At 43.3% G+C, this 15,390-nt stretch overlaps 1 protein-coding gene across 3 annotated transcripts in view; it reads left to right on the top strand.

The window, feature by feature from the left end:
• The window catches only part of COBL (cordon-bleu WH2 repeat protein), a 960,165-nt gene that overhangs the window by 523,329 nt on the left and 421,446 nt on the right, over window positions 1-15,390 (top strand). For 2 of the 3 annotated variants that reach the window (XM_078688123.1, XM_078688124.1), the window contains one exon: window positions 11,672-11,761. The exons of the other annotated variant lie outside the window; for it this stretch is intronic. In XM_078688123.1, coding sequence (XP_078544249.1) covers window positions 11,672-11,761 — 90 coding nt within the window. The remainder of the gene's footprint in view (window positions 1-11,671; window positions 11,762-15,390) is intronic. 3 annotated transcript variants of the gene reach the window in all.

Raw genomic sequence — 15,390 nt, 5'->3', positions numbered from 1 at the left:
AGCCTATGTGGATGACATCCTTTTCTTCTCAGAAGATGTTGAAGCAGCAATCCCATATATCATCAATATTATTCATACATTGTGATAGGTCTCTGAGTATACATTAAATAGGGACAGAACAGAGGTGTTTCCTTTAAATCCACTACGTCTTCCTTCCCACTTAGGTGACTCAGGGCTTAAGTGGCAGTCCACAGGTCTTAAATATCCAGGGATTCGGTTCTGTAAAGAATCTCACTAACACATTGCTTTTTAATGAATCGCACACACTCGCCAAGGTTAGAGATCTCCTGAGCGCTTTGTCGACAAATTTATTTCCTAGTGAGGTAGGCTCCAAACACTCAAATTAATGATCACTCCGATAGTAAACTTCCTGCCATCCAAGCTTCCTCTAAAACTATCCCCATCCTTTTTCCAGGAATTAGATAAAATCACTTCCAAATTTCTTTGGAGTGATAAGAGAGCAAGGATCTCAAACAAATTCTCAGGAAGAGCATCTACGGGGGCTTTAATCTTCCGAACTGGATCCTGTACCAGTCAGCTTTCTTAGCTGCCCACGCTGCTATTGGGTTACTCCCAGTCTCACCAAATACCCCACCATGGTTGTATTTTGAACACGACTTATGTTTAACCCTGGGCCGAGCAGGCGTAGTGCCTCTACGCAAAGTTCCACGGAGTTGGAAAGCAACTCCGTGGAACTTCGCTATGCTCCGCGCCCTCCCTCTCCCAAAATAATAAAAATTAATTAAAAGGCACTTACCTGCCCTGTGGCTAGCTCCTCCTTTACATTGCCGCTCTCCTGCCTCCTTCTCACTGTTCTGCTTCACTATTAACCCCGATGTTGTACGTCTTGCACGTGCGCATGCACACTCGCAAGACGTACAACGTAGGGTCATTAGTGAAGCAGGACGGTGAGGAGGAGGCAGGAGAGCGGCAATGTAAAGGAGGAGGCAGCCAAGGGGCAGGTAAGTGCCTTTTACTTAGGTTTAATTCATTTGGGAGGGTGGAAGGGCCCGTCTAACAACACTCCGCAACGGAGTCGTAGTTTTGCCTGAACTCCGCTTTCGCAACGGAACGCGGAGTAGGCAAAACTACGTAAACCCACTGGTGGAGCGTAGGTACCTGCCCGGGGTTAGTTATGTTCCCCTTTTAGCACATGCTCTTTTATTACAGTGTCAGAATTTACCCCGCCACATTCCGCACTGCATTCTTATGGATACTGCAAATACGTTACAGATGCTAGACAAATCCTTACCGGATTTGATCCATAAATCAAGATGGGCGTCACAATGGCTTAATTCAAATGTCATTGCAGAAATTGCTCCTACCATTGCACCTTTGTTGGCTTCCAAAAGCGTCAGACTAATCAGAGACCTTTATGATAACAACAATGACCCACTCCCCTTTTCAGCTCTAGCTAGAATGTACAACCTCTCCAACTTTGTAAAAATCAAAGTTAGACTCTCCAAGCTCAACCCTTCAATAAAATCGACTTTAGTCACTCACCTTGCCCTATAGAAACTCTCTGAACATGTTGCCTCCAAAATCTACAAGTTCCTCTCTGGCCCACAAGCTTTACAAAACGAAATTATTTGCACCAAACATGGGCGTCTCCTCCACAATGGCGGAGGAGCATCGCCCTTTTGGCTCAGAGCTAGCAGCTGAAAAATAAAATGATATTCTATCATCATTTTATTCTTTGCCTGTGTAGGGAGGGGTGGGGCTGAGGCCATGGGAGGGTCTAGGAGGACTGGTTAGTGCATTTCTAAGTATGCACGTGTGTTTGGCTGGCCGTCTTAGGCTGGCCAAACAGAAATGAGCACTTAGGTTTCTCCAACCCAGCGGTATTGAACATCCAGGTTGGAAAAACAGCACAGACTCCCTATACCTGAGAAGCTCAGGCCAATCCCTGGTTTGCTCTCATAGCTTGAGAGCAGCATGGGGATTATACAGGAAGTCTGAGATGCTGTCACAGTGTCGGCTAGGGCCAGGAAGAACACAGAGGAGCAACGCGAGTGGCAGCCGGGGCTTCAGGTAAGTCTTCCTTTTAAAAATTTATTATTAAACTCCCCCGCCTTTGCTCCCCCTCCCGCACTCCCCCTGTGCCCCCTCCACCCACCCCACCACTTTTTTTTGTGGCAGCTACCACTGGCACCAAATGGGCCAAGCATTTTGATCTAGGGTTTTCTTAACACATTACGACTGATAACTGGCATAAGATTGGCAAATTCTTCTTGAGCATTAACATTGACCCATATCTTATTTGATCTAAATTCTTTATGATGAATCTCCCACATTGGACCTTATCTCAATTGTACAAACTGAAAGTATAAGAAAACGATAAATTCTGTATTTATACTGGGCTCAAACCAAAACATGTTTTTTGAATGCCAGTTGCTAGACTCATACTAGCTACTGATACAAAACCATTTATCAGCAAAATGCAATATACACATACATTTATCCTTCTTTATGGTAACACTGGGTCACTGGGTCCCTGGGCATCACTGACTCCGCTGCACCTAGAAGCCAATGATGTGGCGCTGTTAGACTTTCTTCTGACCATTGCAGTTAAAGTCATTGTCTCAGAGTAGAAATGTTTCAACCATTTATCACATCACACATGGTGGGAATTGGTCATATATCTCCGAGGGGCACACAATTTACACCTAAGGCTCCCTGTTTTCCATTTTTACGGCTTTTTACAGATAAATACAGACAGAAACCAATGTGTTTTCTGTCTGCATTTATTTTTTAAAGTGGCTAAATACAGAAAATTGTGCTTCTTTTAAATATCTCTCCGTGCTGTCTTTCATTAATTATAGGCCAGCAGCTGAGCAGAAGGACGTCATGGGAAATAAAAAAAAGCATAATGGCATATGTCTACATGCATTTATGGTATAATGCTAGTATTAGCCAGTGGAGGTATTATTATGTAATATTTGGCAACTTAAGTAGCTAAAACACAACAGATATCAAAGTATGAGTATGCGTCTATCAGTTAAAAAAATATGGAAATGTGCAGTTTTACACTTTCATTTATACGCAAAAAACAAAATAAATATTGATAAATACGGATAAAAGGGACAAAAAATAAATATGGATAAATACAGACGGAAATGTTAAAAAAATACCAAAACAACGGGAGTCCTACCAACAACTTAGAATCAAACTGCACCCCCCCCCAGACTCTAGAATAGTGTGGCGATCCCTGGATAAATACATTTATACATTTAACTAAGCTGTCAAGGCCTCGTAGCACAACCTGTAACTGGCTCTATTGATCCTAAGTTCTATTAGGAATCAGATATCCCACTCACCTTCCTCCTCAAAACCTCTAGTCATGTTTGGTGTTTTATGGTTATAAAGGTGATACAAACGATGCCATAGACTTAGGAACAGAATTTACTCATCAAATTCTGTCTAAACAAGTTACAATACCTTTGTGCCTCGAGTCCGCATACCCTTCTAGATTTACTGCAAGGCACTGTTAAGAAAGTATTCCCTCTGGACCTGAAATGTTCTCTCTCTCTCATATTGCTAATTAGAAGATCCCATATATGCAATGGTCATGCTTATCTTGACAACTACTGTATGTAAACCAATAGTATTTCACATTTCATGTGTAATCCGGACGTCATACCCTTTGATTGTATTGCAATGTCATCTGAATGTATGCCTGGTCTTAAATTATTAAAATACTTTGAAAACCAAAAAAACAACAATGTTTTGGTAAAAGTCTCTATGAAGTCACCAGTTGTGTCTGCTGAGTTGTCAACTGAATGCATGCCATCAAATTGAAGCTGCACCCTCCAAAGACCATGGTTGTCCTTGTTGACTCCAATCCATTATGCTAGAGTGTGTTCCGAATGTATGATTAAACAACTACCACTTAAATAACGAGTGCCTAAACCACGAAGGCTAAACAACGACCAAAGCCAAACTACTATGTTTTTATCCACCACTTTCTGAACCACAAATATTTTTCTATTGACATATATTCCGAATCTAACACTACATTCAACACAATGCATGTTTGAAACACTAACAAAAAAAGAAATTACATTAAACAACACTTTTAATTAAAACTATTTTTATTAATGAATCTTGAAATTAGCTATCAAATGATCGTTTTTTTAAAATACCGACGAACTTACAGAAAGACAGTTATGGAGAGTATAAAACAATGAAATAAAAGTCCATCATCTTTTTTTATAATATTTACACACTAGAATGCTAACTGTAAAGCCGGCATAACAAACAGAATATAAACACAAATTGCACTATTTAACCGCATGCGCGCTAGCGGTTCTCCCGCTGCGCGCTGCGATTTGAAAAAAGCCGCGTTACATGACGAGCTCAGCTCGTCATCAGCGTGCGAGCGGCACAACTCATGACGAGCTGAGCTCGTCATGAGCGTCGAAGCGGTTAAAGCGATTATATCAAATACACATTCTCACAGAAAATATATATTTTTTTTAAATGGATCCCAAAACATATTTTCATTTTTAAATATAATAGTCTTGTTTAAAACATTTAATAAAAATTGGCCAGCCAAGATTATTGAAGTGTGAAAACCACACGAGCAGTCGCATCGAGCACAGGTCAGTATGCATAAGTGAAAAACAAGCATACCATTCCATCTACTGGCCTCACAAGGTTCAACTAAATGTAATCTAACGACTGCATACATTTAATAGGTAAATGTACATATCAAATAAAAATAATATTTTAACATTTTAAAAAAATTTAAATCACTGAGTTACTTATTCGGACAGGCTTAGTAAGCCAGGTACAGTATTAGTTAAGGAGGTCGGGGTTCAGGTACAGTAGTCGTTGAAGAGGTCGTGGTTCAGGAACAGGTCGTTGATTAGGATTCTTTGTTAAGCCCACTCGTTGTTCGAAATTCGTTATTAATGCCGTTTCACTGTCCCTGTGGCTGGCTGGAGTTAGCCAGTGTACTATCACTTATTCGCCATTGATGGGGGAGGGATGTTACTTTAGCGTTGTAGATTGAGTCTTGAGCTACGTCTGGAGTCTCACTACATGTGGCTATTACACAGTATTTTTTCTTACCTATGCTAACAACAAGAGATTCATCATCATGGTATTGTTGCATGTGGCTAAGGAAATGAACCCTACCTGAGCCTGTGTCTGTATCTTTCGCATTGACTGTAGATAGTGCAGGCCATGGCTCTTCGTTTATTGGTTTGCTTTTTCTTGGCACTGCGATACATCTCAGGACGGTTGTCCTAGACGTGGGTCCCGTGCTCTCCATGCCACTGGAGTCAAGCTATCCTGGCTGATGAGGGCTGAAACCCCGAAACCGGCCCTAGAATGCATATTTCAGGTCCAGGGAAGACCAGGCCTGGCAGTTCGGGCTGGACTGTTCCCATTGGGCGCAGGGTCAAGACTGATTTGCTTATGGCTTGGTCCAAACTGGATTGGCATGGTGAGCAAAAAAACAATGGATTAAGGCCCAGATCTCTGTACTGGTGTGAATGTATGACATTGTTCTGCAGTCTGTCCATCAATATTTCTTTTTGCATTTTTCACCCTGAGTGGGACGGGGATGCCTAGATGTGGGTCCTGTGCTCTCCATGCCACTGGAGTCAAGCTATTCCTGGCTGATAAGGGCTGAAAGCCCGAAACCGGTCGTAGGATGCTTGTTTCCAGTCCATGGAGGACCTGGCCTGGCAGTTCGGAATGGACTGTTCCCATTGGGCGCAGGGTCAAGACTGATTTGCATATGGCTGGGTCCAAACAGGAATGGTATGGTGAGCAAAAAAAGATGGATTTTGGCCCAGATCTCTGTACTGGGGTGAATGTATGACATTGTTCTGCATTCTGTCCATCAATAGTTCTTTTTGCATTTGTCACCCCGAGTGGGACGGGTATGCCTAGACTTGGGTCCCGTGGTCTCCATGCCACTGGAGTCAAGCTATCCTGCCTGATGAGGGCTGAAAGCCCAAAACCGGTCCTAGGATGTTTGTTTCCAGTCCAGGGAGGACCTGGCCTGGCACTTCTAGCTGGACTGTTCCCATTGGGCGCAGGTTCAATACTGATTTGCAAATGGCTGGGTCCAAACTGGAAAGGCATGGTGAGCAAAAAAATTATGGATTTACGCCCAGATCTCAGTACTGGGGTGAATGTATGACATTGTTCTGCATTCTGTCCATCAATTGTTGTTTTTGCATTTGTCACCCCGAGTGAGACGGGGATGCCTAGACGCCTATCCCGTGCTCTCCATGCCACTAGAGTCAAGCTATCCTGGCTGATGAGGGCTGAAAGCCATAAACCGGTCCTAGGATGCTTGTATCCAGTCCAGGGAGGACCTGGCCTGGCAGTTTGAGCTGGACTGTTTCCATTGGGCGCAGGGTCAAGACTTATTTGCATATGGCTGGGTCCAAACTGGAATGGCATGGTGAGAAAAAAAAGAATCGATTTAGGCCCAGATCTCTGTACTGGGGTTAATGTATGACATTGTTCTGCATTCTGTCCATCAATTGTTCTTTTTGTGTTTGCCACCCATAAGCTATCCTAGCTGATGAGATCTGAACGCCCAAAACGGATCCTAGGATGCTTGTTTCCAGTCCACGGAGGGCCTGGCAGTTCGGGCTGGACTGTTCCTATTGGGCGCAGGGTCAAGACTGATTTGCATATGGCTGGGTCCAAACTAAAATGGCATGGTGAGCAAAAAAACTATGGATTTAGGCCCAGATCTCTGTACTGGGATGAATGTATGACACTGTTCTGCATTCTGTCCATCAATTGTTCTTTTTGCATTTGTCACCCGTTTTCTTCAAACCAGGCTGGCCTACTATTTACAGTGTACGTTTTAAGTGTACTCCAGACTTCCTCGCGGTGGCACCCATATTTGGAAATCATAAACAGGTGGAAGGTCACTCTTCTACCTTGACCTTCAACTCTGGAACTCTCTTCCAGTTGATTTGTGTTGAATGACAAATACCCAGCTCACCAGGTAGCATGTTAAGGTCCTTGCATGTTCTAATGGTGACTCTACATGCATTAACGATTGTGCTGTAGAAGATAACCTAATGCTCAGACATGGGAAAACCCAAAGCTGTGAGATGAGTATATCAAACTGGATACAAAGTTCAATAAGTGAAAAAAGTCAAAAAATCAGCATTGAGTATAACGATTGTATTCAGTCATAGGTGGGATGTTAGTGCTAAATCTGACCCTCACAAGCTCCAAATACTTTTAGCAGCATTTTGGAGAGGGAAGATGTTTCAATGTAAAAAGTTCTTATAGGTTTTATAATATGCTAGCCCTCTCTAGGGTTCAGAGTGTAGGAGGTGGTACATAAATGAAAATGGACGTGTCAAGATAATGAGGAGGAGTGTTGCGTGCTTTCTTATAATCTTTTCATGCAAATCATTTTACCTGGAAGTCAACAAGATTGACTGGGTAGGCTAAGTAGGCTGAGTGGAGACAGAGAGGATAAGCTTTGAGAGGGCAAGTCGACACCTAGAAGCTGAGGGGAGTTGGAGCATAACCAAGGAGGGTCAGGAGGAGAGTTGAGGAAAAGGTCATCAAGCAGAGGCTGATTTGTTAACCGTAGAAATCCAGTAGACCTTGGGAGGATGGACAGGTGCGTGTAGGCGAGTCTTAGGATGGAAGTCACCAGATATTATGGACTGGATAGTCTTAGGGGCCTGGCTACCCAGTAGGGATGGCAAAGGTTAAAGGAAGAGCGCGAGGGTTAAGATCGAGGGAGGAATTGTAAGCTAGAGCTGTGTACAAGGCTTTAGCTTCTTGCCTTGTAGGGTGGGAGGTCCTGGAAGATGTAGGTCTTACAGCGTTAATCTGCAAGAAACTGAAGGGCCTTGTTGGGGTAGGAGTTTCTTTAGTGAGTCTTTGAGAAGAAGTGAGGATCTAAGACTTGATCATCTTATATGGTTTACAAGTAAAGTGTTGTGTGGATAGCGAAGTCAGAAGCTAGAGTTTAATGTCTGGATTTAGGCACAGCTGGTTATTAGAATGAAAGGAGGAGGTTGAAACAAGGTGCCGGTTGAGTCAAGCCTTGGAGAAGATAAAAGCTAGGGCTTCCATTCTAGGTGGTCTCGTGGAACGGTGGGGAGAGGTAGCTGTTGGGGAGTGAAGAGTTTTGTTAGATGAGGAGGTGGCTATTCAGAGTCACTGGCATGAGAGTAAAAGTAGAGTGAAAAAGGCAATGGCAAGACAAAACAATTGTCTTTCCACTCCAGAGCATCACCCGTGGCTATGGGATGTAAGGGCTGGCTCCCAGAAAGATTCTATTTCTGGAGACTAATACCTCAGGTCTTCTGGTGAAATTTCAAAGGTTTTTTAACTTTACTGTGATTTCTACATCCTGGTTCTTTTCACACATTATTATTTTGCTTTTCCACATGAGACGCCCGAAGTGCTGCGGGTGTGACCAATGGGTGTGAGGCTGAAAGAGAATGAACCAGATCTGGGGTTCCTTGCTTTCCCATCCAGACAGGACATGATTTGGCATTTCAGAATGGACTGTTCCGCCTGAGAATGGACCAATTCTCAATGGAGTGGAATGTGGTCTTTGTAATATTATTCCAGACATCACTTTTTTTGTTTCGCCACATGCTTACATGCAACATGGCTGGCATGCAACACTTTATAGTGTTTACTTTAATATTGAATACATGCACATTATGTGTGGTGTGGGGTGAATGGTCAGAACACATAAGGCAATGGGGAGACCGGCCTGGAGAGTGAAAGCTGATGCAGTATCAGGACCAATGGTAAGCTTCATTCACTTGTTCTTTCGACTTTTTATTAAGCATGGTGGGAGAGTAGATTACATCAATCCATGCTGCAGTTTCTTTTTAGTTTTTCACACCAGAATGTGTGAGTAAAGAAGAGACATGCTAATGTCTGCGGATTCATACAGGCACAACCTCCACATCCTCTGTATTTCTGATTCTTGAATTGTGCTATTCAATACAAATTATCTTGTATATATATATATATATATATATATATTTTTTTTTTTTTTACCTCTTAGTTGACGTTGCTCATTTAACCCCTTCAAATGGAACTGGGACAGGCACTTGGATAACTGTGCACCCTTCTTGTATAAACACCAGTTCTTTTTCTTCGCTTGCCTGACTCCTTGTTGGCTAGCATTACGACTCATGTTTCAAACTCTACCCTCTCTTGTTCTTATTGTCTAACTTGCTGCTCCTCTTCATTCATTCTGAGATGATCTTCATGTTGTTCTCTGTTCCATTGCTCCTCTTATTGTCCCTTTTCTTTTTCTGGTGACTGTACTTTGAACATTTTTCTTCATAATTCATACTGTCTTTCTGTTCTTGACTCCTACCACATGTGTGTACTTTCCTGGCACTCATCTACTTCTGTGCTATGCTTGATGTCATTTTTAAGTCAACTTCATCAATTGAACTGGTCTTATTTCCCCTAATCCTCCGAATTATTCATCATCCTTTCATAGTAATGGCCAGCAATCCAATCCCACTTTTCATGTGTCTGCCACCTCAAACCACCTTCCTCCGCCTCCTAAGCAATACTCAGTTACTCCCTAGTATGTTGCTTCCCAATTATCATAAAATTGTTCTGCCTGCCCTCAGTTTACTTACCGTTCTATTTACCCCTCTCAGATTTTACATGCTAAAGAATGTTGTTAACAATATTTAATAACTTTCTCTGCCTGTCGTCCTCCATGATGTTTACTTTCTCATCCCCATGGCTTGAATCTTTCGAATTAGTATTCTTTAATTCCCTGTAGGAATTCAACTACTAAAATTGCGGTTACCCTGATTTTTCATTTTCTCTCTCTTGTCTTCCTCTACTCCATCTGTTTTGCTCCCCCATCTTGATTCATTCTCTTTCTCCTTTACAGAGGCCCAGATATTTCTGTTTCTCTTAACATTTGAGTGCCTCTGTGGTACCCACAGATTCCCACCTCCATACTATCATTCAGTCTATTTAACTGCTCTCCAACGACTAGTATGTGTCCAAGTTCTTTTACATGTTATGTGTGCTTCATTGCTGAGATGAACTCTGCCTCATCTCTCATCTAAAGTTTGTGAACCTCTTATTGATGTGGAGAAGTGTGGCTCAGGGGTTAGAGGCAGCAGACCCGGAAGCTGAGATCGGTCCTGGACCAGGGTTCAATTCCCCGCCTCGGCGGGGTCTTGGGCTAAAAATTCCACGGACTCGATAATTCTCGCCCCGGTGCCTCCTCAACTCACGGGTTCACACTCTGCGACTCTGGGCAATAGCTTGCTGGGCAATAGCTTGCTTAATCTCCACAACGGCCCCTCGCGGCGGGATGCCTGACTTTCACCTTGTGGATACCCTGCTATCTCACAGGGGAATACCAGGAAGGGTTCCCTAAGCAAGCGCCGGGAAACCCGCTGCGGGTAGCTGTGCGCTATATAAGCTCAATTACATTAACCGGTCCATCTATCTTGATGTTTATCACATCCCATCAATCCGTACTGCTGTCTTCTCAGTCTACAAAAACATCTCTTTTCGCAGTCTTTGGCCTCCACCTCTCAAGCAAAGCATTCACCTCTCCTCATCATGCTCAGTGACATTGCTATGTTTACTGTCGATGACCATTGTTGTATTAAGCACAGGACATCCTTTGCATGACAGAATTGTGTATGTGAATAAACATTGTGTTCTGAATATTTTTTGAAAACATATCGTCCCGTTGGGTTTAGATTAGTGAATATGAACTCCATTTGGACAATTTCTTATAGACGATGTTTAGAAATGTATATCAGATGATATTGTGGGCAAAAGAAATCTAGTATCAGACCCCGGTATTGTGTTTCTCTTCTTACCTGGTTCGCTTCCCATCTTTCTCCCACTCGTGTCCTTTTTCTTAACATGGGCTCATTATTCATTGCTTCTGCTTCTCTCTGGTGGTCCCAAGTTTCAATTATTTTTTCCATTCATATTTTCAGTTTACTCAACACCACTTGCACTTATTTCACCTTAATTTGGTCTTGAATCTCCAGTTATTTGTCTGTTGAAAGCTTGTGACTGTTCACTAAGTAAGTCCATTATAACCTACAGAAATCATCATCTTTTTGCACCCTATCACTGATTGTCCAATATACTGTGCTACATTTTTCTCAACCTGCTTCGTGTACTCAGCTTTCTTCAGCTGTTAATATCAGAATTATTTTGATTCTTTTCTGCCCTTCTCTGCTCTTGTTTCTTCAGTTTCACAGAATCAGCGTTTGAACCTAAGGAAGTTCCACAATTATTGATAATTCTTTCCACTAAAGAACCGACTTCGAGTCTGTCCTGTGATGTTAGAGTCTACATGTTGTTCTCTTCTACTTCTCATTTTCCTCTTTCTGTCCCTCTGTCCCTTTGTCAGGCCCTTTTCTTACAGCACTCACAATATTGGAATTCACCCCCTTTTGCAGTTTGCCCTTCCCCCAGTCTCCATCTTTCCCATTTAAAAGTGCTCTTCCCTCTGCTGCTTTTCCTGGCACTTTTAACAGTCTTAAAGTGCTCTTTCTGTACTGTGCTTTTGATAAAGCGCTTCGTGAATATAATGAAGCGGCAGTGAGCCATGCCACACGTCCTCATAAGATATTGACCAGTGATGCCCTTTTTTATAGACACCATTCTTGACTGACATGGTTTTGGGATGTTTGTTGTGTTTCAGACATCAGAGCCTGTGGTGAAAAGAATGAGCAGTGATGATGCTGATGAGGAGGTTTTTGATTTGACGTCAACGAGTGTAGCAGACTTTCCAGTAAGTACGAAGAGGGATTACCTCTGCCGGGTGTAGAAAGCACTTCTACTTCCCATAGGAATCTTTGTACCAGAAAGTACAGTTTACAGAATTTGGAACTTTCCCTAGGGGTTTGCATCAATGTGATTCCAATATTGAAGAAATGTCCCTGGCTAGACAAAGGAATTTTTCTGTATACCCACCATCGAACTGAAAAGAGTCTGGCTTGTTTTGCTTTACGGTAGCCTCTTAAGGGAAGACCTTAGGCTGCTTACCTCTATTTGGTGTCAAGACGTGTCACCTAGTGAATGATGAGGGGAGTGCAGATGGTAATGTCCTGGGGCATGCAAAGTGTGGCACAAAAATAGTAGGAAATGCCACGTAATGAGAGAAGCAGATGGAAATTAATGAAAAAGGGCTGCAGCACAAGCAGCAGTAGAAAAAAGCACTTTGTTTACATCCATGCACCGTGTGCCAGGCATCATGTGATACCAGGTGCACAGTGAATGAATGTGTGGGGGGACACAAACCCCCCAGGCCACTTAGCAGTGGACCACAGGAGACGGTGGACCTGCCTCGTGCCCCCCAAGTCCTTTTCCGTCTGCCTTTTCATGGCAATCAGACCAGCATGAAAAGGCAGTCTGAAAGGGACATCCTAATCCCTCCATTGTAGGGATAGGATTCTGACCGCCACCCCTACGGGATCTTGAATCCTGTCGGAGGCGACGGTCTTTCCCCCGACCTCTGTGGTCCTACCGCATGCCTCAAAATGCAGCGGTGCGACCAATGGAAGGTCTGTTGGGCGGACCGCCACCGACCGCCTGTCGGGGGCAGTCCACCCAACATCCTAATGAGGCCGTATGTTCCTGCACCAGGGCTCTGGAACTAGAGTTGCATGCAGGTGCTACAGCACCATCGCAACTGGCGGCAGGTGAGTAAGATAATGGAAACAAGTTTCTTTTTTAAGTTTACAAATGTTGAAAATGAGACTCATTTTAATTTTGTCCTTCTACTTGTGGAATGTGGTGGCAGACATGTTTCGAAGTATGCTGCGAAAACAAACCAATATTGACTTATTTTACCCTTGTGTGCATGCTTAGGTAAAATCTTTCTGATTTTGTTAATGACCTCTTGTAAATATCTCGTTTTTGATTAAAAACTGACACAATGTATTAATATATTTAAGAATACTGAATCATAGTGCAACATTGCACAATATTTTCACAACAAAAATGTCTTAGATTATCATCTCTTCCACCTGTTTCCCTCCTGCAAACTTCCCACGTTTTTTGCTCATTTGCTCCACATACTGTTTAAGTGACAGACACCAATATTTGTAGTATCCCTATAGTTTTATTGAGCTGATGGTCCTGGTCAGCAGCCAAAGTCAGAAAATTGTTCCAGCACCATGATACCCACCATATTCAGCTGATGGTGTGGCAGAGATTGCATCACTTTGCGATAGATTCCCTTCGATTTACTTCCTCTGCCTGCACTGCACCATAAATATGGACACTAAGGATGGGGGATCAGAGAGATTTCATAAACCAGCATGAATTGGTCATTGGGACTCCCAATGGCATCCCTTTGGTGGTCCTCTGACAGACTGTGCAAATTTTCCCGATAGAAATGGGCATCAGCATATTGGATCATCGACCACCATGTTGATGCCGCTGATGCCTCACTGCGGCCCTCTCCCCATCTATTTCAGGGTGCTTTATTACCTCATTCTATGGTGGGCAGTGGTTCAGATAGACACTTTTTTATTTTTTTTATTTTCTTTATTCAGATTTTTAATACAAACATTCGAATTGGGAGGGATGAACAAATCCCATAAAGAAAAAAAAGGGGGAATGAGGAAAAAAGGAATCAAACCAAGGCCAGGTACGAAGCCTAATTAACGAATCGCATCAATGTACAATTACATCACAATAAAGAGCATTGGAATATTATCGTATGAAACATCATTACACAGCAAGGTCATATACGTCAGGAACATGCAGTGCATAGCCAATTCGATACAGTAACGTAGACATCTTAGTCAATTGGGGCAGATTCAGATAGACACTTAGGGCCCAATTACGACTTTAGCAGTGTGGGAGTGGGGCCGCCATGCTGCTAACCCACTCCCACACTGCAAAAGCCATGTGAGCACCGCCCGCCAGATTAATCGTTTTTCCGTGTCTGGCGGGTGTTTCTTTGGCGGTCCCATGGCGGTGACTTTGAAAATGGGCACAGCAATGGGAGTGCAAAAGGCAGTTCCTGCACGGCATGGATTCTGCAGACCATGCCATACAGGAAATGGGGTGCATGCACACAAGGGGCACACCATGTGCCCCCCTGCCTTCACCCCTGTGCACAGGGCCAAGAGGTTCCCCTGTAGGGCCCCCTGTGTTCCTGACAGCCAGCAGTTTCATTGAGTAAGGACCACCATGAGACCGCTGGCGGTCAGGAAACTCATAATATGCATGGCAGTGCCGCAGCAGGACTGCCAGAATATTGTGAGCCCCTGATCAGCGTGTCACTGCAAGGGAACACGGTTCCCTGGCGGTTGCGGTGGTCTAATGGCAGTCCAACCGCCTATGTTGTAAAAAGGCGTTCGGACCACTGGTGCGGCAGAGGCCAGACTACCACTGCCGAACACCGTGAGTTTGGTGGTCCAAACTCATAATCGGGCACTAAGACATTAGGAATTCCTAAGTGATGATTTGTATGTGTTCTACTATGAATTCACCTGCTTTACATTCACATGCAATCTTGTGTTCAGACCTGAAAAATACATGTTGCTGGTCTCAATAGTATTTCTTGTAGATCCAGGCATGACTTAATTGACTTTGGCGTCACCTTGAGGCTCACAATGTGTTGGGACACGATACAAGGGAAATCAACTTGCGCTGGAGCACAGTCGATTTATGCCATTTCTTGTTATGCTAACTTACTTTGGTAATGTTCTCATGATGTCCGAACTCTGACTACCTGACTCTGGGACACCGATCCACGTTAGATTACTTTGTTCTGCCACATGGTTTAAGGTGGAATTCTGTGAACTAGCAGGAGACAAAAACAATTTCAACTACTGTCCACCGAAAATTCAGCCCACAGTGCACCAAGATTTCTAACTGAGTTGGAGACAGCCTAGGCAAGAATTTTAGGTGACTACCAATGCCTGTTGACTCTAATCAAATGCAATGATTTTACACTATAGCCCGGGTGGTGATGGTGGCTGTTACTTGCATTGATGGTAAGACTCATTTTAGGATCTGTCCCTGTCATAACACTTCCTACCCCTCATAAATTGTCTACAACTTGTTTGCTGGAGAGTCTCTGCAGTTCTCAGTGTCGGGTATGTTAAGCATTTCAGTGTGAATGGGCACTCGTAATGCGTGAGATAAGTCTGTGCGTGTCTCATTACACCATGTCAGAAGGACAGTAATGTGACTGCGTGATGTCCTACTCCTTGCACTGGTGTTGAATGCTAGACTGTGCATGAGTCCTCTATATGAGTATCTATCATCATAATGGTCACAGAAAACAGGGGCCTAGGGCGATCTAATATTGATAAAGCTTATTTCAGGTAGAAAACAAATGAAAATGTTAGAACTCACAGAATCTCAGAAGGGCATAGCCTTTGCAGACCCTTTACTGCAAGG

This window comes from Lissotriton helveticus, chromosome 4_1, assembly GCF_964261635.1.
Source record: "Lissotriton helveticus chromosome 4_1, aLisHel1.1, whole genome shotgun sequence".
Taxonomy (NCBI): domain Eukaryota; kingdom Metazoa; phylum Chordata; class Amphibia; order Caudata; family Salamandridae; genus Lissotriton; species Lissotriton helveticus.
This window is presented reverse-complemented; position numbering and strand designations above follow the sequence as displayed.